At 33.0% G+C, this 26,481-nt stretch overlaps 2 protein-coding genes and 1 long non-coding RNA gene across 3 annotated transcripts in view; 2 read left to right on the top strand and 1 right to left on the bottom strand.

The window, feature by feature from the left end:
* LOC127708312 (E3 ubiquitin-protein ligase ZNF598-like) overlaps window positions 1–26,481 on the bottom strand; it is a 204,480-nt gene that overhangs the window by 113,803 nt on the left and 64,196 nt on the right. The gene's annotated exons all lie outside the window — the stretch shown is intronic.
* Window positions 1–26,481, top strand: part of LOC127708315 (uncharacterized) — a 51,273-nt gene that overhangs the window by 8,923 nt on the left and 15,869 nt on the right. The window contains exon 2 of the mRNA XM_052213171.1: window positions 13,410–13,570. Coding sequence (XP_052069131.1) covers window positions 13,410–13,570 — 161 coding nt within the window. The remainder of the gene's footprint in view (window positions 1–13,409; window positions 13,571–26,481) is intronic.
* Window positions 255–3,345, top strand: LOC127708322 (uncharacterized). Its single transcript, XR_007985241.1, has 2 exons — window positions 255–303; window positions 2,969–3,345. It is a non-coding gene; the product is annotated as an uncharacterized LOC127708322 (long non-coding RNA).

Genomic DNA, 26,481 nt, shown 5'->3' with positions numbered 1-26,481 from the left:
GACTTTTAGATGGAACCATTCATTGTTATAATTAATGACTTTGTGCCAATAAATATTTTGTATTTAAAGAAAAGTATTTTGCTTCTCGTCTGTACATTATTATAAACAATGTAAACATTAATTTTAATTGGAACCGAAACATGTAAAAACGAGAACTTCCCGGAATATCAGACAGTATCCGGATTCGTGTTTCTTTTAGAGTAATTGTAACATTTCCGCAAGGTTGCATTTGGAAATTGAAAGACGCCGAAGGTCGATTAATATTTACTTTACAGATGCAAGACGAGTGACAGCAAGTTTGAGGTAAGTTAAGTTATTAATATTTTATTCTTTTATGCATCATATCACCAAAATGTTGATGACGTTTGTGAGCATTTCCATTGAACTGATTTTTACTGAAATTTGCAGAAACCGCCCAAACAAGCATGTGATATATTCACTTATATTTGAGTCTGTTGCACTTGATTCCTTTAATCATTTCGGTTACTGTTTTCTAAGACTTACCGGATCCTTTAAATACGATTACGGTTTTGTTTTGTTTATGTAATTGGGGAAAAAAGGGGGGGTCCTTTTTCCCCACACTGGCCACATAAAAAAAATGACATTTATGTACAGTACACTACGTAGACATAGACATAGATAATTGGAAATGATTATAATAGCAATAAGTATCTCTGAAATGGAGTTACTCTGATAATCAGAGGCGTAACCCCCTTTGAATGTGTCGGGAGCTATTTAAGTATTTTCTGACTTGGCCGTATGGACACAGAGTTCAAAAGGGATTAATCAGAGGCATAGCAGGGAAAGTATTTAATATTTGTACGGCAAAATGTCCTTTCTAGAAGGGTTTGTGCCATATCATAAGAATAATTGGTATGGCAATGAGGTGTTAAAAAAATAATTGGTATTGCGAATATGCCTGCAGTACATATCCAACTAAGTCAGACATCACGTGACTTTTGTGACGTATACTAGCCGCCATTTTGTATTATATTGCCCCATATAAAATGCATAGGTGCTTCAATAAAGTTTAGTTTTCTCATGCACCTGACCCGTTTTCTAACTTTTGCAATTCAATCCTTGATATTCAAACATATTTCTATCAAACATGTTGGTCCTAACAGTTTAATTTTTGATTAAATTCTGTCACTGGAGAATCGTAAAAACATGTACTTTTTCTCGTTATTTCTCCGTTGACTCAATGCTAAATGTACCGATACCCATGTCTACTTGTATAACAAATAAAGAAATTCCGTTAATAAAAATAAAACTTTGCAAATCGATTAAGTATATTCAAACATATATCTGGCGAAAAATACTATTTAAAACAGTTTAATTTCTGGGCAATTTCGGTCAAAAATCGATTTAAAAAAGTGAATATTTCGGGATTTTTCAAAATGGCGGATGATGTATATGGAAATGTTGCATTAAATCGAGGATTTGTATAGTAAGACTTTCCTTGATTTAATTTAATTATCATGTAGAATCTCTGGTGTTTCTGTTATTTTCTTTGGTGATATTTCGATATGATTGATTTCAAAATTTATTGATTAAAAAAATATTATTTTAAGTGTGACACGGGAACATTTTATTTTGACAGATATCCAGGATATACTGTTACCAGAAAATAGTTAACAATAAAATTTTTCTCTTCTTTTTTTAAAAGTTTTTTTTTTCCTGTTTTCTGTATAATTTATCTTTCTTTAGAAATATATTTATACATTCCTTTTAGAACAAAAAAATATTTACGTCCCATGAGAGAAAAAAATCCCAACAATTATTATAGATAAATATTCCATACCTTCAAAATCCCATCACTTGACGAACAGGTGAACTCTGACTTTGGATGTAATGTTACATAACAATATATTGTCAGGTAGACGTGCAAACCAAAAGCAACCAGGTGACATTAAACATCCTGTGTATACATGTATTACCAGAGTTTAAATTTTGTGATATACAAAAGTTTTCATAACTGTACAAATAAATATATTCTCTTCCCCGTGTCAAACCAGAAGAAGTATGTATCATAATAAACTTTAAGAAAATATGAATATTATAAAAAAAAATCTTTAAAAAAATAATTTTTGCTTTAAAAGATAATCAAACTAATATTTATGTTTCTATAATTACTTTAAAGAAATATTTTGATTCAAATTTTAATTTAAATGGATTTTGTATTATTTCGTAAAAAATTAAACGAGATTTCATTGAATATGATTTTATTATTTATTTTTTAAATTCAATATTTTAAGCAAAATCCAGGCATTCAATAAATCGATATAAAGTTAAACTTGTGTAAAAAAATTTGTTATTGTATACATTTCAACAGAGACATATAATACAATTGCTCTGATTTCAACAACATTGTATACCCGACAATATTTATCGACAGAGTTATCGGTCCTGAATAGGACTGATATAGTTGGGTATGAAAAGTTGCTACGCCCCTGGCCCCCTGTAAAATAAATAGCTGTGACTCATTACGGCCACTTAGTCTAGACAAGTTTGGCTTAAGCCATACATATTATTACTTCAAAGAAACATTTAAATTTAATAGTCTGTCTTAAAAGTGTCTTTTGTCTTTAAAAAAATCTAAAAAAAATAATACATGTATAAGTTGACAATACAGAACTTCGTTAACTAATGATGCCATATATATTGGATAGGGGGCAGATTTTCTGGAAAATGGTATGAAAATATGGGAAAACCTATGCATGTTTCCAAGTGGCTGTTCTGTTTCAATGATGTTTTTTAGTATTTTTCATACCATTTTCACGTCCAGTATGAAAATCTGCCCCCTATTCAATATGGGGTCATTAACCGTGAAGTCCTGTATTGCATGGAATAATATTGTAGCTGTTTTAAGTACATGTATGTACATAAATGCCAAAAATTAATTTGAATATATAAATAGTTTTTTTTATATACATGTATAATATATGTAATGTTTCTTTATTTATTCTAGGAATGAAGAGCAAAAGGATATAGCAGTCTTTATATAAAATAGTTCAGGAATCCAGTTGGAAAGAAGAGATTTTCAGTTAAAAGTATTTCCTGGGAATTAACAGGAACTTCTATAAATGTTTTTCTGGAATAGTTATTCAAAAGGGCAGTGAAGTGAAGGATTACATTAGACAAATATTGCTGAAGTGGTAAAATCAGACCCAAGAGTTGTACAAAATGTCTACAATACATGTTACAGCTGACTTTAGCTACTTAATCACATTGACATTTGTGTGCTCCTATGTTTTCTTTACATAATTACTACAGTTCTATTAAAACTAATATTTTTATTCTTTGTCACAATTATTACTAAAAAAAATACAGCATTTTAATATGGTTTTTCATAGTCTCATTTGCATTGTACTTAAATAAGTTGTCTGTAGATGTTTACACTAGGTTTTCACTTGATTGAAACAGCATTTAAATTTTTTGTTAAATTATGGCCTGAAAAATACATTTAACATTTTACAGGAGTTTTCACAATCAGTGAATGGCTGTTTATCACAGTAGTACATGTACATTTCACTGTCTTTTCACAATGGGCACATAATTTATCACGACTTTTTCACGGTGTACATTTTTGTTTTTCACAGGGTTTCTACGGTCTCTTTACCCAAGTTTTCAGTTGGCACCTTTTCACGGCCTTTTCATGACAAATAAAGGCATATACTGTACTATATTCTACATTTCACGGTCTTTTCACAATGGGCACATAATGCATTATCACGACTTTTTCACGGTGTACATTTTTTTTCACAGGGTTTCTACGGTCTTTTCACCCAAGTTTTCAGGTGGCACCTCTTCACGGCCTTTTCACAAACTTTTCACAGCCTTTTCACGACAGCCATTCCACGGCATTGTCACGGATAAGTTTCACGGCCCACCGTAAATTAACCGTGACAAACACTAAAAATCACCAGCATTTTGACGGACATTTTCACGGCCAATCTACGGGGCATTGTTCCAGTAGTGCTTTTTATGAACTTTTTATGTTCATTATAAGTGAACATAATTAAAATCATTAATTACTTTTTATCAAATACAACTGATTATATTTTTATACTACAGATATATGTAAAAAGTAAAATAACAAAAATACCAAACTCCAAGGAAAATTCAAGTCGGAAAGTCCCTTATCAAATGGCAAAATCAAAAGCTCAAACACATCAAACGAATGGAAAACAACTGTCATATTCCTGATTTGGTACAGGCATTTTCTTATGTAGAAAACGGTGGATTAAACCTGGTTTCATAGCTAGCTAAACCTCTCACTTGTATGACAGTCGCAAAAAATTCCATTATATTGGCAACGATGCGTGAACAAAACAAACAGACATAATAGGTAAAAATGTCAAAAATAGGGGTACAGCAGTCAACATTGTGTTATAATCTTAATCACTATAAAAACAAACAAATATGTAACAGACAATTCGCATAATTTTCAATGTATTTGTAAAAGGACGGCCAATTTGAAACATATTTTCTATTATAACAAGACACGTGCTTACGACATCAATTTCTGACTCCAACGGGAAGTAAGAAACAGAAAACAGAAAATTTCCGCGAAAATAACGCAACTTCAGGATGGCGGGTTTTGATATCAGTCCCATTGTTGTATTTAGAAAGTAGTAACAATGGTCGTTTCTAAGGGCTTGCTTTCCGACTGAATATGAAAATTGCAATGAACTGTTTTGTACAGTTTAAATTATCGTTTACTAAGTGAATTATTTTGTACTGATATACTCCGTTGATGCCTACATATCTGTATAATGTATGAGGGTACAGTCGGAAAGCAAGCCCTTAGAAACGACCGTTGTTGCTACTTTCTAAAGACAACAATGGGACTGATATTTAAGCCCGCCACTCTGAAATTGCGTTAATTTCGCAGCAATTTGGAAAAATTTTCTGTTTTCTCTTTCTTACTTGTCGTTGGAGTCAGAAATTGATGTCTTTCTATCTTTTAAGCATGTATCTTATTATTAAAGAAAATAATACCTAAATTGGCCGTCCTTTAACAAATACGTTGAAAATTATGCGAAATTGTCTGTCAGTTTTTTTTTCTGCTGTCTTCACAGATAAACTAAGATTATATATAATCTACAGAGGTAAAAACAATTAATACGTATGTCAAAGTTAAAAAAGTATTTAAGTCTAATGTTCTGTCACCCCTTATGAAACCCCGTTTAAACTTAATTCCGAAAGAAAGACAGTGTAGTTTTTTTGGCCTTACACATCGATGTCAACATGCATGTGAAGAGAATGTACACACATTTAGTGTGTTTTTATTAAAAGCAATGGCGATTGCAGTTGTGAATTTGACTGGATTAATTATTCTCTTTAAGTGAAATGTTTGACGTTAACTGAAACAATAAGGTAAGGAAATTTTATACTGTCTGTGCACAACCTTGAAACAAGATGACTGGAAAAAATTAAATTTATCCATTGTTAATATTTTATTATTTTTTGTGATGAAGGACTCCTGCAAACGTAAATGCAAATATTACATGAACAAAGGAAACATAACAGTCTTGTCCTTTGAACTTAAAGTAATCGCTATCAGACTTGCATTTTAATCACTCTTATTCAAATCATTTTCATAATTACATGAAATATGAATTATTTGTGTTCCAACAAAAAATAACTATTGACTTAGCGCTCAAAAACTGCACTGGAATAGGCCTAGTTATTTTTTTTAAAATAGAAGAAGAAAATTATGAGATCGAATATTTCTCGTTGCAAATTTATGATTAACCATTTAAATTATTATCCATTAGTTTAGGCTTCTTTTTGATGATATATTTAGTTTAATTGTTAAACATTCACAGATTGCAAACCAATTTCCTTTTATTTCAAATTATGAAGAATTTACATTGAGGATACTTTGATTATTTTTTTTTAAATATATATAAAAAACAAAAGTATTGCAAGGGAATGCAACATTATAACCCTGTCTAGATCCAGAATGTATGCATATTTTGGCTTGCCGTTGCCTTTATGAAGTAGAAGTTTATTTCTGTGTTGGTATTATTCGGTTACAGCAGTAAAAAATATATACCAAATATATTATGGCCCAGAGTAACTGTAATTAAAGCCCCATTTCAGTCCTGGAACTCTTTTAAAAATGATAAATAAAGGCAACATTAGTATACCGCTGATAAATAGTCATAAATTGAGCGAAAACAAATCCGGGTCACAAACCAAAACGAGGGAAACACGTCAACTTTAAGAGGAAAGCAACGGAACAACAGAAACACTGAACTGCTACAAAAACAAACATACATAGAAACGGACTATTTGATAACAACTGCCATATTCCTGACTTGGTGCAGGACATTTTAAGAAAAAAATGGTGGGTTGAACCTGGTTTTATGGCTAGCCAAACCTCCCGCTTATATGGCAATGTTAAAAATAGCGCTATAATGACAACAGTACGTGACAAGAATACAGTACAAATAAACGCAAGAACACTGAGGACAGAGAAAAACATAAGTAAATAATATAATAGTACATTACAACATGTAAACCACAGAAAAACAACGGACAAACTTCCATTAATTTACGACTGTACACTATTACACCACAATAGAATTATGAACTGTGCGTAACACAAATGTATCAACGCCACAAAAAGTGACGTCACAGGTAAATTTCTAAAAATAGAATATAAAATTGGGATTAAGTTTGTAATGGTGTTATTTTATGTATTATCTAACCATTACAAGAATATTAATATAGAATTGTGTTAGTAATGGTGTAATTATTTGTATTTTCTAACCATGTCGGTTTTTCTTCTAAATCAAAACTGTGTAAAACAAATAAATCCTGTGCATATAGTTGCTTTAAACTAAAAATCATATAAATGAACTAGCTGATTAATTATCTTAACTTTTGCATAAATATAGAAAAGAAAAAAGGCATTCAAACCACAAAAGATAAGACATAACACAATATCCAACCAGACTTACGAAAGGAACAACAAAATCAAATACATGAAAGTTGGATGTATAAATACCGAGACACGTCTGATAGCAATGCGAATTCACACTCGGCAAAACAGTCATATTCGGGAATAAGTCACATTCGGTACTTAGCAGACCAGTCGACGTAAATGGTAAACCACAATCTAAGACGTGGTAAAAATGTCGTTAGTTAGTGTAGACTCGTTTAGATCAACCAATTTGTGATGGTGTCCATAAAATTTATGGAGTGTCATTTTTAATCTTTCCTCCTTATAACTCTGTTGCAGCAGTTTCTGCGTAAGAAACACTCTTTTTCTGAAATTAGTTCTAACAAAAACTTTTGATTTTTCAACCCTGTATACCACCATTCCCCATGTGAAATTATCATTTTGAAAATACTTTGAACGACAAAATTATTTTATATTTCTTCCTGTGTGACGTTTACATTTTCTGGCGTCAAACACGCAACTCTACACTAAGAGTAGATGTGAATGCAGTTACAGGACTTTAAATATTTCAATCCTTTATGGGTTGATTTATAATACATATATATGTAGCAAAAAATGTGGTTGTTAAATTTGATAGATGCTTTTTGTGCTTCTTTGTTAAATGTTTGTTTGTTTTGAGATTGTGACACAGTGATGACTGCTGAACCCATATTTTGACAATGTTACCTATTATGTCTGTTTTGTTCACGCATCGTTGTAAATGTAATGGAATTTGATGCGACTGTCATAAAGTGAGAGGTTTAGCGCTATAAAACCAGGTTCAATCAACCATTTTCTACATTTGAAAATGCCTGTACCAAGTCAGGAATATGACAGTTGTTGTCCATTCGTTTGATGTGTTATATCATTTGATTTTGCCATTTGATTAGGGATTTTCCGTTTTGAATTTTCCTCGGAGTTCAGTATTTTTGTGATTTTATTTTTTTTCTATATGAAGTCCGTATAGTGTTAAAATGCACGAGCATAACGTATCAATTGAGATATGTAAACACCATACGATGGGGCAGAGGGTATGTTACTGCTGAGAAATGGGAAATTGATAATTGGGATGTTGAAATCGTCCCGTTTGTCATAAATTTTAGTATGAAGTCGTCCAACTGTGTCAATATTGCATGAGGAAAAGATCAAGGTATGAAGCAATACTTCTAGTATCAGTAGTATCCTTAATTTCAAGTTCACTGGGATATATGAGATGCAAGTACTGACTGAAATATTGGTTATTCAGTGATAGGACATCATCAATATATCTGAAAGTAAAATTAAAGAATTTCGCAAGGTGCTTTTTCTTTTTGTCTTTTAGAAAGTTCTGAGTGAATTCTGCTTCATACGGGTACAAAAACAAATCGGCCAGTAGTGGTGTACAATTATTACCCATTGTTTATGTTTACCAAATTGTTTGACATATGTCCGTAGTGTAAAATATATTTAGTAAAAAGATAACTAATCATTTTAATTATTTTCACTTGTAAATAACAGCATGTGGTACAATATATATATATTAAATTAATAGTTATCAATTATTAAATTAATAGTTAAGATCCATTTTGTTACATCTGGTGATCCGTTTATTTGGCAATCGCCAATGGCAGTCAGCAGGTTTTAAGAACATCCGTTGTTCGACCTGCTAGTCAAATGCGTTTTGTTAAAATATACTTTTTTACTTTTTTGGTCTTTTGGAAAATGTTGTTTGTGCTGTATTTAGACCCCACTACCAAGAAATTTGTTTTTGTTTTGCATGCACACGTATAAAAATTGCGGTTTTTATCCAACGCAATCATAGGTTTGAACGTTGTTTTCAATTTAGATTTGTTTATATTTTTTCGTTTGGCCTTGTATTATATTTGCCTTCGGGTTTATATGATCCGTTCATCCTATTTCGACTCTTCAAATTTCAAGAGTCTATCCTAAATTGAGATAAATTATATGGTCTTCCAAATACCGTTTCGATTCCTAACATCACCGAAGAGACATTGATTGTCGAAATCCGGATATGGTGTACTAATTTTGCACCTTTTGTTTGCGATATACCTGCAAGTTTATTGTTTTCTGTTTGGTCTTAAATTAATAGTTAAGATCCATTTTGTTACATCTGGTGATTCGTTTATTTGGCAATCGCCAATGGCAGTCAGCAGGTTTTAAGAACATCCGTTGTTCGACCTGCTAGTCAAATGCGTTTTGTTAAAATATACTTTTTCACTTTTTTGGTCTTTTGGAAAATGTTGTTTGTGCTGTATTTAGACCCCACTACCAAGAAATTTGTTTTACATGCACAGGTATAAAAATTGCGGTTTTTATCCAACGCAATCATAGGTTTGAACGTTGTTTTCAATTTAGCCTTGTATATATATATATATATATATATATATATATATATATAAGTGCCTATAAATAGCAGCACATGACATACAAATCTATGGGAGTGTGGATTAATCAGTACAGAGATTAATTCAATTACACAAATAAAATTATAGATTGCCTAACAATGTAATTTTAACACACTATTTAGTATGTAAATATAAGAATGTTTAAAATATTTACAAAATGATGAAAATAAACGCAATATTTCGCTAGACTAACTAGCTTTATCAAGCGTGCATCTATCCAGGTGAAATCGGATGTAGATGATAAGAAACTTTTGCAGCTCAATGTATATGTTGCACTTGAATTTAGCTGCCTTGAAAATAATACATAATTTGGATGAAGTTCAAGATTTTTACAAAATTGATAGTTGAAGTTAGCAACGTCCATTGGCCAATATTACAGGATAAAAAGGACGATGCTGTGTATTAAATTATTCTTTATCTTTCCTGTATCTTTTCTCATCTTTTTCGTTAAGACCATCAGGTTCTAAAGTGTGGAGTTGGTGGATCCAAAAATTTTCTCTTCTCCTTCTCGCCGTGGTGTCCCACTCGGTGTTGACTTCTATGATTTGGAAGGTAACATTATCAAAAGAATGTTTCGTTGAACGAAGATGTCTTGTGAGAGAACAGTTTTTGTTGGTTTTGTACCATGAACGATGGTTATTGAGCCGAATATTAAATTTGTCCATTGTTTCTCCCACATACTGAATGCCACATGTGTCAAATGTTAATATATAAATTGAGTTCTCCGTTTTACAGTTGGAATTTGAGTAGATGGTATAATTTTGTTTAGTAACGGAGCTGATGAAAGAACTGCTTGTATTAGCAGCTTTACAACACAAGCAGTTCCTTCGACCACATTGTTTGTAGCAACCGGGAGATGGAGTAGGCTGCTTTGCTAATACAGATGTCACTAATTTGTCACGGATGTTTTTAGGTCTTCTGAAGGCCATGACTGGTGGTGAGGAAAATACTTTTTTAAGATTTGAATCATTTTCTATAATTTTCCAATGCTTCTGAACAATGGAAGACACATTTTTAAAATCAGGATGGTAAGTGAGTACAAGGGGTGTTCTGTTAGCTGCTTTATTCTTATCTTTGTACTCTAGAAGTTCTTGGCGACTAGTTTTGTTTGCTCTTTCGAAAACGCTATCAATGATGTTGTTATTGTATCCTCGAACAACTAGATGTTTACGTAGTTGTCCAAGTCTAGCATTTTGCGTATTTTCAGTAGAGCATATTCTCTTGATTCGCAATGCCTGGCTGAATGGGATGCCACGGGAGCAGTGTTTAGGATGGCAACTTTTAGGAGAAAGGAATTGATGTTTGTCCGTTTGTTTGGTATGAAGGTCCGTTATAATGGTTCCGTTCTTGATGTAACTCGTAGTGTCGAGGAAGTTTATTTTCTCCATAGATGATTCATATGTAAATTTTATTGAATGGTGGAAAGAGTTACAGTGTCCTAGAAATTCATTAAGATGTTCTTGTGAATCTGTCCATTTGAAATCAATATCGTCAATGAATCGGAACCATGATAAGGGCTGGTATGGAGCACTAGCCAAGAGGCGTTTTTCAAGTTGGCCCATAAATATGTTGGCATATATGAAGAAGCCACCTTGAAGAAGCTGTGGATTAACAGATTCAGATACTGACACCAATGAAGAAGTCACGCCCATCCCAAAATTTAAGAAAAAAAGTTCATGGAAACCACCTAAGAGTAAAAATGATAACTTGGAGTCATTCATTAACTACGTGAGGTCTGATATAAAGTCCTGTATAACAAATACAAGAAATTATAATTTATCCAAGTCAGAAAGCATTGCTTTGAAAGCGTTAAAAGATCAAGAGGATATCGTAATAAAACCTGCCGACAAAGGGGGCGCTGTGGTTGTCATGAATAAAACAGATTACATAGCAGAGGGAAATCGCCAACTTTCAAACTCCATTTTTTATAAACAATTAACCACAGATCCAACACTAAATAATATTCGAAGGATCAACACCATCCTTCAAGAGATGTTCGACAAAAAGCATATAGACAATGACACCTTTGATTATCTCCGACCTCTTGAGAACGAAGCAAAGGCCGGGCGATTCTATATGTTGCCTAAAATACATAAAACGGGCAATCCAGGTCGACCAATTGTTTCAGCAAATAGTCATCCAACTGAAAAGATATCAGAATTTTTAGACCATCATCTAAGATATCATGTGAAAGAACTACCCTCTTACATCCAAGATACGACTGATTATCTAAAGAAAATGGAAAGCCTCAATCCTCTACCAAGCAATACTATACTTGCATCCATGGACGTGTCTTCTTTATATACCAACATTCCACAAGACGAAGGAATAGCAGCGTGTGAAGAGGTATGGAACACTCGTAGTGAAAAAAATCCTCCAACTGAGTGCCTTGTTACACTTCTGAAACTAGTGCTAGAGAACAACAACTTTTCTTTCAATGAAAAACATTATCTCCAGATAGACGGTACTAGTATGGGCACAAAAATGGCCCCGTCATATGCCAACATATTTATGGGCCAACTTGAAAAACGCCTCTTGGCTAGTGCTCCATACCAGCCCTTATCATGGTTCCGATTCATTGACGATATTGATTTCAAATGGACAGATTCACAAGAACATCTTAATGAATTTCTAGGACACTGTAACTCTTTCCACCATTCAATAAAATTTACATATGAATCATCTATGGAGAAAATAAACTTCCTCGACACTACGAGTTACATCAAGAACGGAACCATTATAACGGACCTTCATACCAAACAAACGGACAAACATCAATTCCTTTCTCCTAAAAGTTGCCATCCTAAACACTGCTCCCGTGGCATCCCATTCAGCCAGGCATTGCGAATCAAGAGAATATGCTCTACTGAAAATACGCAAAATGCTAGACTTGGACAACTACGTAAACATCTAGTTGTTCGAGGATACAATAACAACATCATTGATAGCGCTTTCGAAAGAGCAAACAAAACTAGTCGCCAAGAACTTCTAGAGTACAAAGATAAGAATAAAGCAGCTAACAGAACACCCCTTGTACTCACTTACCATCCTGATTTTAAAAATGTGTCTTCCATTGTTCAGAAGCATTGGAAAATTATAGAAAATGATTCAAATCTTAAAAAAGTATTTTCCTCACCACCAGTCATGGCCTTCAGAAGACCTAAAAACATCCGTGACAAATTAGTGACATCTGTATTAGCAAAGCAGCCTACTCCATCTCCCGGTTGCTACAAACAATGTGGTCGAAGGAACTGCTTGTGTTGTAAAGCTGCTAATACAAGCAGTTCTTTCATCAGCTCCGTTACTAAACAAAATTATACCATCTACTCAAATTCCAACTGTAAAACGGAGAACTCAATTTATATATTAACATGTGACACATGTGGCATTCAGTATGTGGGAGAAACAATGGACAAATTTAATATTCGGCTCAATAACCATCGTTCATGGTACAAAACCAACAAAAACTGTCCTCTCACAAGACATCTTCGTTCAACGAAACATTCTTTTGATAATGTTACCTTCCAAATCATAGAAGTCAACACCGAGTGGGACACCACGGCGAGAAGGAGAAGAGAAAATTTTTGGATCCACCAACTCCACACTTTAGAACCTGATGGTCTTAACGAAAAAGATGAGAAAAGATACAGGAAAGATAAAGAATAATTTAGTACACAGCATCGTCCTTTTTATCCTGTAATATTGGCCAATGGACGTTGCTAACTTCAACTACCAATTTTGTAAAAATCTTGAACTTCATCCAAGTTATGTATTATTTTCAAGGCAGCTAAATTCAAGTGCAACATATACATTGAGCTGCAAAAGTTTCTTATCATCTACATCCGATTTCACCTGGATAGATGCACGCTTGATAAAGCTAGTTAGTCTAGCGAAATATTGCGTTTATTTTCATCATTTTGTAAATATTTTAAACATTCTTATATTTACATACTAAATAGTGTGTTAAAATTACATTGTTAGGCAATCTATATATATATATATATAGTACAAATAAGTTTGTTCATGTTTAAACGACCTTTTTTGTATTTCAGATATTATATTTTCCGAAAATCATGGCAATTTCGAAAAACCCTTTTGAGTACGAAGAAAAGAATTAGTAGATCCTACATAAATAAAACAGATATTTCTAGTACGGAGAGTGGAAAAGTTAATGATATTTTAATTACGATGAGTATAAAAGTTGAGGAAATAAGTAAGTAATTTTAAAAGTAAAAGACGATACTACTACTACTACTGCTACTACTACTACTACTACTACTAAATAAAAATAATAATAATTATAATAATAATTTAATCCTTTATCAGCCGAATTAAAACTACTGAAGCCAATGTTGGTTGGCTGACATTCAAACCCAGAACTTACGTAAATTATATAAGAAATATATCAAATCACATAAATTTGTATGTCAGCTCCTTTCAAATTGAATTTCAAATTTGTTTTCCCCAACAAGTTAATGACGGATTTTTTTTTTTGGAAAACTACATCCTCTCTCTTTAAAAATCAGTGATGGCCTTGAAATAATGAAAAGAAAAATATTGTCATATTTCTGATAAGGTGGATATGGTTTTAGTTTAAAACGATAGAATTTTCTAATGATTTGCCAAAATGTACTTTTTATTATGTTTTTTTTCTTTAAAAGTATGGTCAAGGGGTATTTTACATGCTTCGCAAAATTGCTATATTTTGTGAAGATTATATAAATAAAACACTTTTTTTTTTGTCACTAGACAGAAACTTAAACAATAGAAATTTGAAATATAATATGTGACGATTGCTCTTTAGTTTCATTATTAGTAAAAACAGTCGTAATAATATGACAAACCACACAACGTTCTTCATTTAGATAAAAGAAAACAACTTACAATTGAATTGCTTTAACACATGACATAGGCAAAATCTCTTTGTTCTTACTGTGCTATTATCTGGATAATGCACAGCTAAGGTGTGCATTGACTAAGTCAAATGTGTACAGTTCAAATGTACTCTTATCTTTAGGGGCGGATCCAGGATTTTTCAAAGGCATATTCCAATGAAAAAAGTTTGACGATTTTAGGATTAATTAAACACTATATATTTTCCAATCAAAGGGGGTGTACAACCTCTTCGACGTCCCCCTTGAATCCGCCACTGACCTGACAACTACGGCATAGTTTATCAGTAAACAACTCTGTATACACTTTGTCGTTTCAAATTATTAAATAGAACGTGCTTCTCATTCCTTAGAACACTTCATGATATTATGTGTACAATTTAAATCTTATGGAGGCTCGAGGCTATAAACACTTTATATAAGAAATTCCTGAATACTTGATATTTTATTCCTTAAAGTGAGTGGATCAAAATAATGAAATAAAATTAGAGGGTCACCGTTCATTTTAGCGTTTTATAGGCCACCGAAATAAGGAGGCTTTTTTTGGCGTTTTACAAAGGAATAATAGGGAAAATTGTGTGTTGACATACTTAGATTTTAATAACGAATACAATTTATATAAGATTTTGTTTAAATTTGTTTTACAACAAGCAAAAGTATAGTTTTACATGTTCAGCTAAAAAAACATATAGGTCACCGTTGGTTTAAGAAAGATATTTCACATTCTTAATTAACTATCCATATTGGCGGGAAATTTCTAATAGGGAAAATATCACCTCCATTACCTTCATCAAAAAAAAATTAAGAGAACTAAATTACAGATTTCCATTAAACTCTCTATTCTAAGAGAATTATAAGTTAAGTTCAGAAAAAGGAAAAAAAATATGGGGTCACCGATCTTTTGAGAGAGATAAATCACTAAAAGGGTGAAACCATGGCAACAAAAAAAATGGTTATTTTTGATAAAATTCAACTTTTTCTCCCTTTTTTTTGCCAAAACTAGATGAAATGAAAACTTATTTTGGTTTACAATGCCCCGTAGTGATATGCAGGCCCACGTTGAATTTTAGGTCATATGGTCAAATCGTAAGGCTACAGGTCAAGGTCATGGCATTCATAAATCAATATTAATTCATAAATTTTGTAGCTTTTTATGAGATCATTTAATAAGTAAATCAAAGTTTACAGATATACAGTGGAACTTAATGAATATATAATTCAATTGTCAAAGTCACCGTTGTTAAAATACTCAAACTTGGATTGTAGGGAACAATCTAGATAATTTTAAATACCAAATATTTAGAAGGAAAAGTACCAAACTTTTATAGATTATGACCTACTGGGGAAAATGCTCCTCATTAGATCTAATGTCAATTCCATCAAAAAATAAAATAGGTGCATAATGGCATTTGGAATGATGATTCTCTGCAAACCTCATGACTTATATTACACTTTCTTGGTTTTTGTGAAAAGTTAAAGGTTTAGATTAATATGTAGTCACTGCCTGGGGGTAATTCAGTGGTTGTCATTTGCTGTTGTCATAATTTTATTTTTTTTGTGCTTTGTACATAAAGCAGGCTGTTAGTTTTCTTTTTGAATTGCTTTACATTTGTCATTTTGTTTAATAGCTTGCTGGGGGGATGGGGGGTAATAGGGGGTTTGTTAACAACACCTCGACTTTGGCAAAAACAGTTAACAACAAATATAAAATACTGATAACGGTTAACACCAACTTAAATTGTGACTTAGGGAATTTTTTATGAAAACCACAGGTTTCAGTAGTAAAACAAACACTGCTTACTCTTCCAGAGCACCTGAGTCCTCCATGGTTTGGGTCGGTTTTGTCAATATTTAATTTTTTTGTTGGTCTTTTTTTTTTGGCGAATTAGCACATTTTGTCCCAGATGGCGGGACGCTTACTCTGGCAATGCGTCCGGTTTCGCTCCTTCTGAAGATCCTGCTATTCCTTAAATTTTTTTCTTCATTGGTACTTTTTATTTTTTTTATTTTTTATTTGAACATTGGAGAACTACTGTTGCTTCCATTTTGTCATGGTGTTCATAAAAATAAGAAGTGGTTTGATTGCCAATGAAACAACTCTCCACAAGAGACCAATTGACACCGAAATTAACAACTATAGGTCACCGTACAGCCTTCAACAATGAGCAGAGCCCATATAAAATAATTAACGAAAAACAAATATGTTACACAACAACAAAAAATAACCGCCGAATGTAAGGCTCCTGACTTGGGACAGGCACATACAGAATGTGGTGGGGTTAGACTTGTTAGAAGGCGCCAACCCTCCCCTAACCTGGGACAGTGGTGTAACAGTACAACATAAGAACGAACTATAAAAATCAGTTGAAAAAGGCTGAACTCACCAGATGGATACAAATAGAAATACATCCAACAAAAACACAGAGTGGACGTTGACGGGTACTCATATATCAACACAACAGACAGATACTAAGTACAGATCTGAGAGTACTCGCAGTTACTGACAGCTAGTTCAAAGCCAATAACAACTAATGAAAAAAATCATGCATCTAAGACTAAAATATCAATCAGTACACATCCAACATCCAATGTTGTCTATATTTCATTTGAACTACGGATTTCGATTGCACCCTTGGTATGTATCTTCTTACATTTGTATTTGCATTCGTGATAGTTAAAAGTTTTGATGGGAGGTCTTCATTTCTGGGTTTTTTTTATTTATTTTTAAAGACATTTTTTCTCAATTCTTTATATTTTTTGTCCACTATTCTCTATTCTTTTTTTAACACTCCATTCTTCTCTATTCTTAATCTTTATTTTATTTGCGACTTGTCTCTTAATCTGTGAACACCATCGAGACCATTATGATTGCTACTGGATATGACTCTGTGACATTAGTATCGTACTTTGTTTGGATATTACGCGATTTCGTCTGTTTTCCCCTAACGTTTGTCGGTTTATACCTTAACATTCATATGATCAGCTAACTTACAAAGTGGTAAAAATATTGTGATTGAGCAAATTTAAAATGATAACGATATTGATTTTTTAATGAGCATTTTAATATAGTCCCCTTGTCCAAAGACAGTTACATATATGCTGTTTATGTTACTCCTTTGAGGGAGCACCGTAAAGAAAGAAACAGTGAACACTCTAACTGTCAAGTAACAGATAACAGGAATCCCATTTTCATACAAAACAGTTAACAACATTGTCAATTTAAACAGAACAGATAACAGAAAGTGGGTTGAAAACAGTTAAAAGTATATATATATTTCAAATAACAGCTAACAACACCTTGAAATAGTCCAAAACAGGTTAACAGAAAAAGGTATTGCCCCCCCCCCCCCACCTCCCCCCCCCCCCCCGCCCTCTTTGCTTTGTGGTATGGAGTTAGCTCATTTTTGAAGGCCATAGGGTGGCCTATAGTTGATAACTTCTTATTTTTTGGTCTCTGGTGGAAAGTTTTCTCAGTGGCAATCATGCCGTGTCTCATTGGCAATCATATCCCATCTTTTTATAAATATTTGAAATTTTAGACATAATGCTGACAATAATAACACACAGGACAGCTTTTATGTTTGTGGTAAAGTGAATAATTAGAGGAGCCATTTATATCTAAGTTTGAGATAGACAAATTCTTCTTTCATTTGATAGGAGTACTCATATTTATGTATAAAAATAAATACATGAGATAGTTGAACATGATACACCAGCCATTTAATCTTTTTTCATATCTGTCAATTTATCCGTTTTATGCTTTTGAAATTACATACATTAAACATTTCAGTTTCAATAGTGTTTTAGATTTGTATTAACTAGAAAATGTGTCTATAAGATACATGATGTCCTGTAATTAAATGTAGGTCACAGTAATCAAATTGTTGATGAGCTGTGTGCTTCTATAAAAGAATACTGTAGTGGTGATATATCAGTATAGGTTTCTGTGAAATGAACCTAAAAGCAAGACATAACCAGACACAAAAGCATGAAATGTAGGTTAAAGTGACTCGAGTAATGTGTTGTACTACTAGTGTTCAAGATGTCTGTGGTGAATAAATATCATCGATATATATCTATAAGTTACTGAGAAATGGGGCTAAATGCAAACTTAACTGGATAGACCCATAGGGATGTACATACTTATGGACGGACAAGGGTATATCTATATAATCCATCCACATTTGTGGGGCGGGGCATAATAAAATCCAATCTTGGTATCTACTTTAAATATAAATAACAACATGCAGTATAGGTGACAAAAGTATTCATTTATGAGCATATTTAAGTTCCCATACATAACTTATCCAGATTACATAAATTCCAAAAACAATTAACCAATTAAAAAGTGTTGAAACATGTGAAAAGCATGGTTTGACTAGCAGCATATCAACTTTACAGGCTTATTCCATTCATATAACCTTACAACCTTATGACTTTTCACAGTGCACCAGGTTTTTTTTATCCTGTTATGCAAATCATGTTATGCAAAAAACCTGTCTCTCCACCCCCCAACCCCCCCCCCCCCAACCCCCTACCCCCACCCCCGACTCCCACCCCCACCCCAACCCACCATTCCCACCCCCAACCCACACCCCCAAACCCCCATTTCCTCCCTCGTAGAATTTTAAGTGCACACATGTTTTTATGCTAATTATTTAAACCAAATAGCCTTCAAAAATTTTAAATTGGTAGAAAAAAAATACATTTTTATGTAAAGCCACCGTCATTTGAAAATCTCCTTTTTTCAGGCACTGAGCCTCATATTAATTTAAATTTTGAATAATTATAATAAATCTTGATCATGAATCCTTGATACATTGAATGATTCTTCAATTGCTTTAAATACATGCTACATTATCTATAAGGGCATTTAAAAAGCAAATTTTTGCAATATTTAATTTTTTTAAATCACAAATTTTGATAGTTTAAATTGTTAAATTAAATGTAAAAAGTAAACACCCAAAAGTTAAATTATTAAAATGGACATATTGTCTACAATCAAGATTGTATTGTCATAAAACTTCGTCAACTCTTTTATAACTCCCTAATCTAAGGTGATGCCAAGTTAAAAAAAAAAATGTCTATTCAGTTTGGAAACACAATTATTGCATAGCAGAGGTGGATTTAGGGGGGAGGTACATATATGGCTAATGCATAGCCTTTTTACATGTCCCACTCCAAATGTTGCCTAGTTTTGGGGCCCTGGATCAATAAATGAAAAAAAAAATCACACTTGCACTTTTTCAATAAGATTTTTACAGTGTAATGTACTACTTTTAGGAAAATTATATCAAAATTATAGAATAGTCTTCCAGCTCTAACTCAAAATATGGACAATATTATGTTAAGGGTGTATGTAATTCAGTTTGACAGCTTCATACATACATGTACTAATTTTTGCCTTGTTCTACTAACCCAAATCACTACTTTACCTCAAAAATCATAATCCTTATTGTTTTTACATGTACTTTTGTCCCTCTAATTACTATATTATGCATAAATATAGATGATAAAAAATTGCAAGTTAGAAATTGTCCACACTAGGGACTATATTTGTAGACACTGAAAATCAAAGGATGATAACTGTGTACCAGGACCAAATGTCAGACATGTCAGTCAACAATGTTACATGTCATATTAAAACATTTAGAAAATGGGTATCTTTCTTAAATCATGTTAATACAGAGAATTAGAGTGTTATTTTCATTATACATGTACTTTAAAAATTAAACATTAATCTATCAAAATAGAAAGTTAAGTTGTGTACTATACTGTTTGCATTTGCTAAATTAGTGACGCAAGGATCCTATATTATGCAGATCCATTGTATGATGGCATTCAAATGTAGAAATAGGGAAACATCACAAACTTTCACTTCCCATATGTTTATATGTACGTTCATTTTTACATGTATGTAATAAAGAAATTATAATAGTATCAAATCAGTGAAATATCATGAAGAACCTTTTACATTTTGCCACTGTTTCAGTGATAATAATTATAAGAACTATATTTAATCCGAACTGTTTAAGCATAGCCTAATTTAATTAATCTAAATTTTTAATTCTTTCCATGAAAAGTGTACTGTTCTAGCAAAACACTTACTGGTACTCATGTATAACTTTATTAATTAAGGCATTTGACATAAAATTTTGCAAAGAGAACAAAATTTTAATCCAACAGTTTAAAATATATATAGTTTAATACACAACTTCGCCTTATCATTAAATATTCAACACATCTTGATATATGCCAAGTTCTACATGAATAATCTACAGGGGGGATCCAGAGTTTTTGAAAAAGGGGGAGGTGGGGTTAATCCCCAGTAATTGAATATATACAGCTGAGCAAAATTATTAGTTTTTAGGGGATTGGAAATCAAAGGTTTTTTCCGTGAAACAATGCATAACCAAAAAATGTACATAAATGTTTTAATATTTCATATTCTTTACCAATTTTGAAGTTTTATTATACAAAATCCCAGCAAGATTACCCAGTATTAGCAGTACAAACAGGAATTAGTGAGAAACACCTTGGGGGGGGGGGGGGGGGGGGAACAAGTATGTGACAACAGGAATCCGAGCAAACAACTCATATTCAAATAAACTAGACTAACAACAGAGTGAATTAAAATTCTGTTTGCAAAAGAAACTCCTGCCCTTTTTGTCCTTTTTTTTTGAAAATCAAATGGCCATTACTTATGGTGTCTGATGTAGACAACACACCTGCCAGGCCGGACTCTTAAGGTCTGCAAATAAATGGTGATGTAGTCAACACACCTGGACCCTAAGGTCTGTAAATAATGTGTCAAAACATTTATCGCAAGTACATTGTACCATGAACTACAGCCTACATGTATTTTACTGTGCGTATTGCTGTGTGTTTGCTTATTCCACATTGGCTAGAGGTATAGGGGGAGGATTAAGATCTCACAATACATGTTTAACTCTGCCGCAAAGTTTTTTGCGCCTGTCCCAAGTCAGGAACCTCTGGCCTTTGCTAGTGTTGTATATTTTTTAAATTTTGGTTCATTTATATGTTTCGGAGTTTAGTGTGACGTCCATTTTCGTTGAACTAGTATTCATTATTGTTTAGGGTCTAGCTGGATCCTGCCTCCAGGTGCGGGATTTTCTCGCTGTGTTGAAGACCCATTGGTGGACTTGGGCTGATTTCTGCTATTTGGTCGGGTTTTTGTCGTGAAACATTCTCCGTTTCCATTCTCAATTTTATATAATTTATAACACACACTCTTAAGAGCTGGTATGCCCTAGGGGTCGGTACTGTGTCCATTATTGTTCTTGGTTTATATAAATGACATTGCAGATGATCTAAGTGGATTCAGTAGACTTTTTGCTGATGCCACATCTATTGGCCATACAGTACCTGATGTTACACGTCTAAACACTTTAATAAATATTGATCTAGATAATTTGCAAAATTGGTCTGAAAAGTGGATACTAAAATTTAATCCTAATAAAACAGATATCATGATTTTTAATACTAGGAATATGCAGAACGTCCTTACTTTTGATTTTGGTGGAGTCTCAATAGCTCCTGTAGATACACATAAGCATTTAGGTATTATTTTTAGTAGTGACTGTAAATGGAATAAACATGTTGATAAACTGATAGAGAAGACGTCAAAACAAGTAAATGTACTGAGGAAACTAAAATTTAAACTAAAAAGGAAATATCTTGAAAAGATTTATATGATTTTTATTCGTCCTATTTTGGAATATTTATCTGAAGTTTGGGACAACTGTGGGCAAATTAATTCCGAACGGTTAGAAAAGATTCAGATTGAATCGGCACGTATAGTTACTGGTTTACCATGTTATGCTAATATTAACTCTATTTATAGAGAGACGAGATGGGAGAAATTAAGTGTAAGAAGGGAAGTTAAAAAAAATGACCATGTTTTATAAAATTGTAAATAACCAAACACCGGATTATTTACAAGCATTGGTTCCTCCGTATGTATCAGATACTACTAATTATAACCTGCGAAATAGACATAACATTAATATACCATTGAACCGTCTATCAGTTTATCAACAGTCTTATTTTCCATCATCTATTATACCCTTCCCTTTTCACGAATGTGACCTACCGAATTAGACTATTTACCGGATTTGTAATAACATAAGCAACACAACGGGTGCCACATGTGCAGCAGGATCTGCTTACCCTTCCGGAGCACCTGAGATCACCCCCAGTTTTTGGTAGGGTTCGTGTTGCTAAGTTTTAGTTTTCTATGTTGTGTCATCTGTACTATTATTTGTCTGTTTGTCTTTTTATTTTTGGCCATGGTGTTGTCAGTTTGTTTTCGATCTGTGAGTTTGACTGTCCCGCTGGTATCTTTCGTCCCTCTTTTACATTGTGGAATAAATTAGATTTGCATATTCGTCAAATTCCTACTTTCTCTTCTTTCAAGTTACAATTGCAACAATTGTATTTTCATAACGTAAAAACCTCCCAGGTACTATTTAAATGGAGATAGACTATTATCTATATTACATGCAAGGCTTCGCAATAAGTGCAGTGCACTTAGTGCGGATTTATACAAGGCCAATTTAGTACAGGATGCATATTGTGCATGTTGTCACATTAGTGAAAGTGTCGAACACTATTTATTATATTGTAATAACTTTGCACCGCAAAGAAATGTTATGCTAACTGAACTGACCCACTAAGACATTCCCGTTACAATTGATTTGTTATTGTTTGGTAATAATAACTTAGATACAAATGACAATTTTGTAATATTTTCTTCAGTACATAAATATACAAAAGAAACACAACGTTTCTCACTTTGATAACAACCTTGCTGGTTATTGTTTTATTTACTACAGTACAGACGTTCCATTGTTTGAATGATCGATTTGCGGTTCATAACGGTTAACATAATGTTTCGTCTCAATGAATTTTAATTATTAAGTTAGAAATATGTGCTACGAGATGCACATGCTGCACACAAAAAGGATATCTTTCCACTCTCTTTAAATATCTCGGGAAAGTCTATTGCTAAAATAAATGTTTCTTGGAGTTATCTCCTATTATACGTAAAGTCCAAAGAGAGTCTGAATGACATTGATGGAATGGAATTAGCCTGGGGTCCTGGCTCACTGTCTCTATCTGATCAGTCAAATTTATTTGGTGTATATGCATGTGTTGTACATTATTGTTTTCACACTCTCGCAATTTTTTTAAAGAAGAACTTTGTACTATTTGTCTGATATATGACTCAACATCTAATGGATTCCTGCTTAATACATCTGCATTGACATTTGAACGTCCTGATCTATATTTGACCTCGAAGTCAAATTGTGCAAGTTAAGAAACCCATCTCATTTCAGTCGCACCCAGTTTTGCAGTTTGAAAGTAAAACAAAGGATTGTTATCGGTATAAATTATAAATTTACTTCCTATCAAATATTCTCTGAATGTTTCGGTCACAGCCCATTTAAGAGCCAACATTTCAAGTTTCATAGAACTGTAGTTATCCATATTCTTTTTATTTGGATGTAAGCTGCGTGATGCATACGCTATGACAACAGTTCCTTGTTCTTGTTCTTGCGATAGAACAGCACCTAAACCTTCTATACACGCATCGGTTTCTAAACGAAACGGCTTTTTGAAATCAGGAAAGCCTAATACGGGTGAACTTACTAATTTTTGTTTTAACTCTTCAAACGACTCTAAACATTTCGCATCCCATTTTTCTTGAAATTCCTTAGCATTCAGTAACTTAAATTGTTTTGATTTTCCCTTCTTTCCATTTGATTTTGTAGTGAGTGAATGTAATGGCGCAGCTATTTTACTAAACTGTGGAACAAACTTCCTATAGTAACTGCATAGTCCTAAGAATGATCGGAGTTCTTTTTCATTGGTAGGTACTTACCAATCTTGAATTGATTTTGTTTTATCTGGGTTGGTTTTAATGCCGTCTTGTGAAATAACGTGTCCTAAGTATCTTACCTCTTTCTTGAAGAAATGACATTTAGACAATTTTAATTTCAAACCATGCTGTCTTAGTCAAGGCGTTTTAACTGTTCTTCTACTGTCTTAGAAAAGATAAGAATATCATCTAAATAAATTAGTAATATTTCAAAATTTTTGTCATTGAAACATGCTTCCATTATTTTTTTTAAATGTAGCCGCACTGTTAGAAAGTCCCATCGGCAGTCTTAGGTACTCATAAAGACCTCCCGTTCCTACACGAAATGCAGTCTTATGAATATCCCTTTCATCGGTCGCCACTTGATAATAACCTTGGGATAAATCAAACGTTGTATTAAACTTTGTTTCGTGCAAAGTGTCTAATGCCTCTTCGATCCTTGGAAGTGGATTAGCGTCGCGTATTGTCTTTTTATTCAATAATCTATAGTCAACACACAGCCTAATAGACTTGTCATGCTTATGGACTATTACTACGGGCGCAGCATAACTTACGAATAATATTTTAATTTAACAATTGTTTGATATGTGCTCTAACTTCTTCCATGTGATTAGGTGGAATACGTCTATGCGGAATCGCAATTGGTTTCTCATCTGTTGTAAGAATTTTGTGCTTTACAATGTCTGTGTATCCTAAATCTAAATCATTTTTACAAAATATATCGGTACTCTTGTTTAATAAGTCTTTAACTTTTTCTATTTGTTCATGCGTAAGGTTTTCCTGTTCTATGTCGAGGTCATTCAATTGTATTTTTTTATTGTTCTCTATATTTGTTGTAGCTAGCTTACAAACAGCAATATCTATTTTCTTTATTTGAACATTAATTTGAGTCTCATCTATATCAATGTCAATATTGTCTCGTGACACTTCGTGTATTAGTGAAGCTGAATGTAATGTACCAACTCCTTGTTTTCTGATTAATCCATACATCTTCTAATCCTATATTAATCATACGTACCGGTACTGTTCCTTGACTTATCTCAGCATAACTATCAACTACCATAATGTTTCTTGGTAAAGAGCCTTGGTTACCTTGTAATGACTGAACAACTGTACAATACTTTTCAGTTTTGTCTTTTTGCCTGGTTGTACACATAACTGTCTTCATTGAATTTCCTGGTCTATGTACTGGACTGCTACCAGCTATCTTAACAAAAGATATCTTTGGAGAATCTGTTTCACAGTCAAAAGAATTATTGTATAAAGTTAATATATCCGACAATTGCTTCCCAATAAGAGTGTTTTTTTCAGTTTCATTATAAACCTCTAAGGTTTCTTTCATCTTCATAAAAAAATTGCTTCCTAGTAAAAATGGTAATTTACTTTACTATTGTTATCAGTGTCTTTCACAACAAGAAAACCAACATACGGAATCATTGTTTTCACTACTGAAATGTTAAGTTCAAAATAACCTAAATATGGGATAGGTAAATCATTGGCTCCAGTGACTTTCATCCATCTTGTTATATCGTGTAGTATTGGTTTCTTTTCTTATGATGTATCAAAATATGTTTCAGTAATTGTTGAAACCTGGGAACCAGTATCTATAAGTTCTATAACTGATTGATTTTCAACAACAATTTCTGTCTCTGGACTTTTACTAGCAATGTTTTTAAAAATATTATTTTGAAATGAATTGGAGTCTACTCGTACCGTAGTATCTTCTACTGATCGACTCACTGCAGTAGAAGCTACTCTTTTACCTCTTCTGAGTCATTAGGAAGAACAGCTCCTCGACCTTGATATCTGTTACCTCTTTGGTTATATCTAACACGATAACCTCTTCCTCTACCTCTAAACTGTCCACGCGTAGGTGTTTTCTGTGTATCTTCGTCACTTCTTTGTGCTTGAAAAACTGATGGACATTCCGGACGTTTATGACCCTTACCACCACAATTATAACAAAAAATTGGTGTATGGCTATTATATACATCATTGTTTGTTTAATCACTATAGTTTCTAACATTACACAACCTATCAATTTGCTGTTGTTGTTTTTCTAACATTTCCTGTTGTTTTGTGAGAAGTTTAAATATTTCGGAATTGTCTTTCGATGTGTGTTCAGATTTTATTGCTTGATTGCTAACAACTTCGGCATCTTGCATTTGTAGTTTTACTTTCCTTTACTTTACTTTAGGTTTTCATTCACCCAAAGTAGCACTTCTTGTCTAAACTCAAGAAAATTCATTGTTTTATGCTCATAACTTCTCTTTTCAAGTGTGGTTCTTGAATACCTTCAATAAAGCGATCTTTAAGAACTTTATCTTTATC

This window comes from Mytilus californianus, unplaced genomic scaffold, assembly GCF_021869535.1.
Source record: "Mytilus californianus isolate M0D057914Y unplaced genomic scaffold, xbMytCali1.0.p SCAF_7, whole genome shotgun sequence".
In the NCBI taxonomy this organism is placed as follows: domain Eukaryota; kingdom Metazoa; phylum Mollusca; class Bivalvia; order Mytilida; family Mytilidae; genus Mytilus; species Mytilus californianus.
This window is presented reverse-complemented; position numbering and strand designations above follow the sequence as displayed.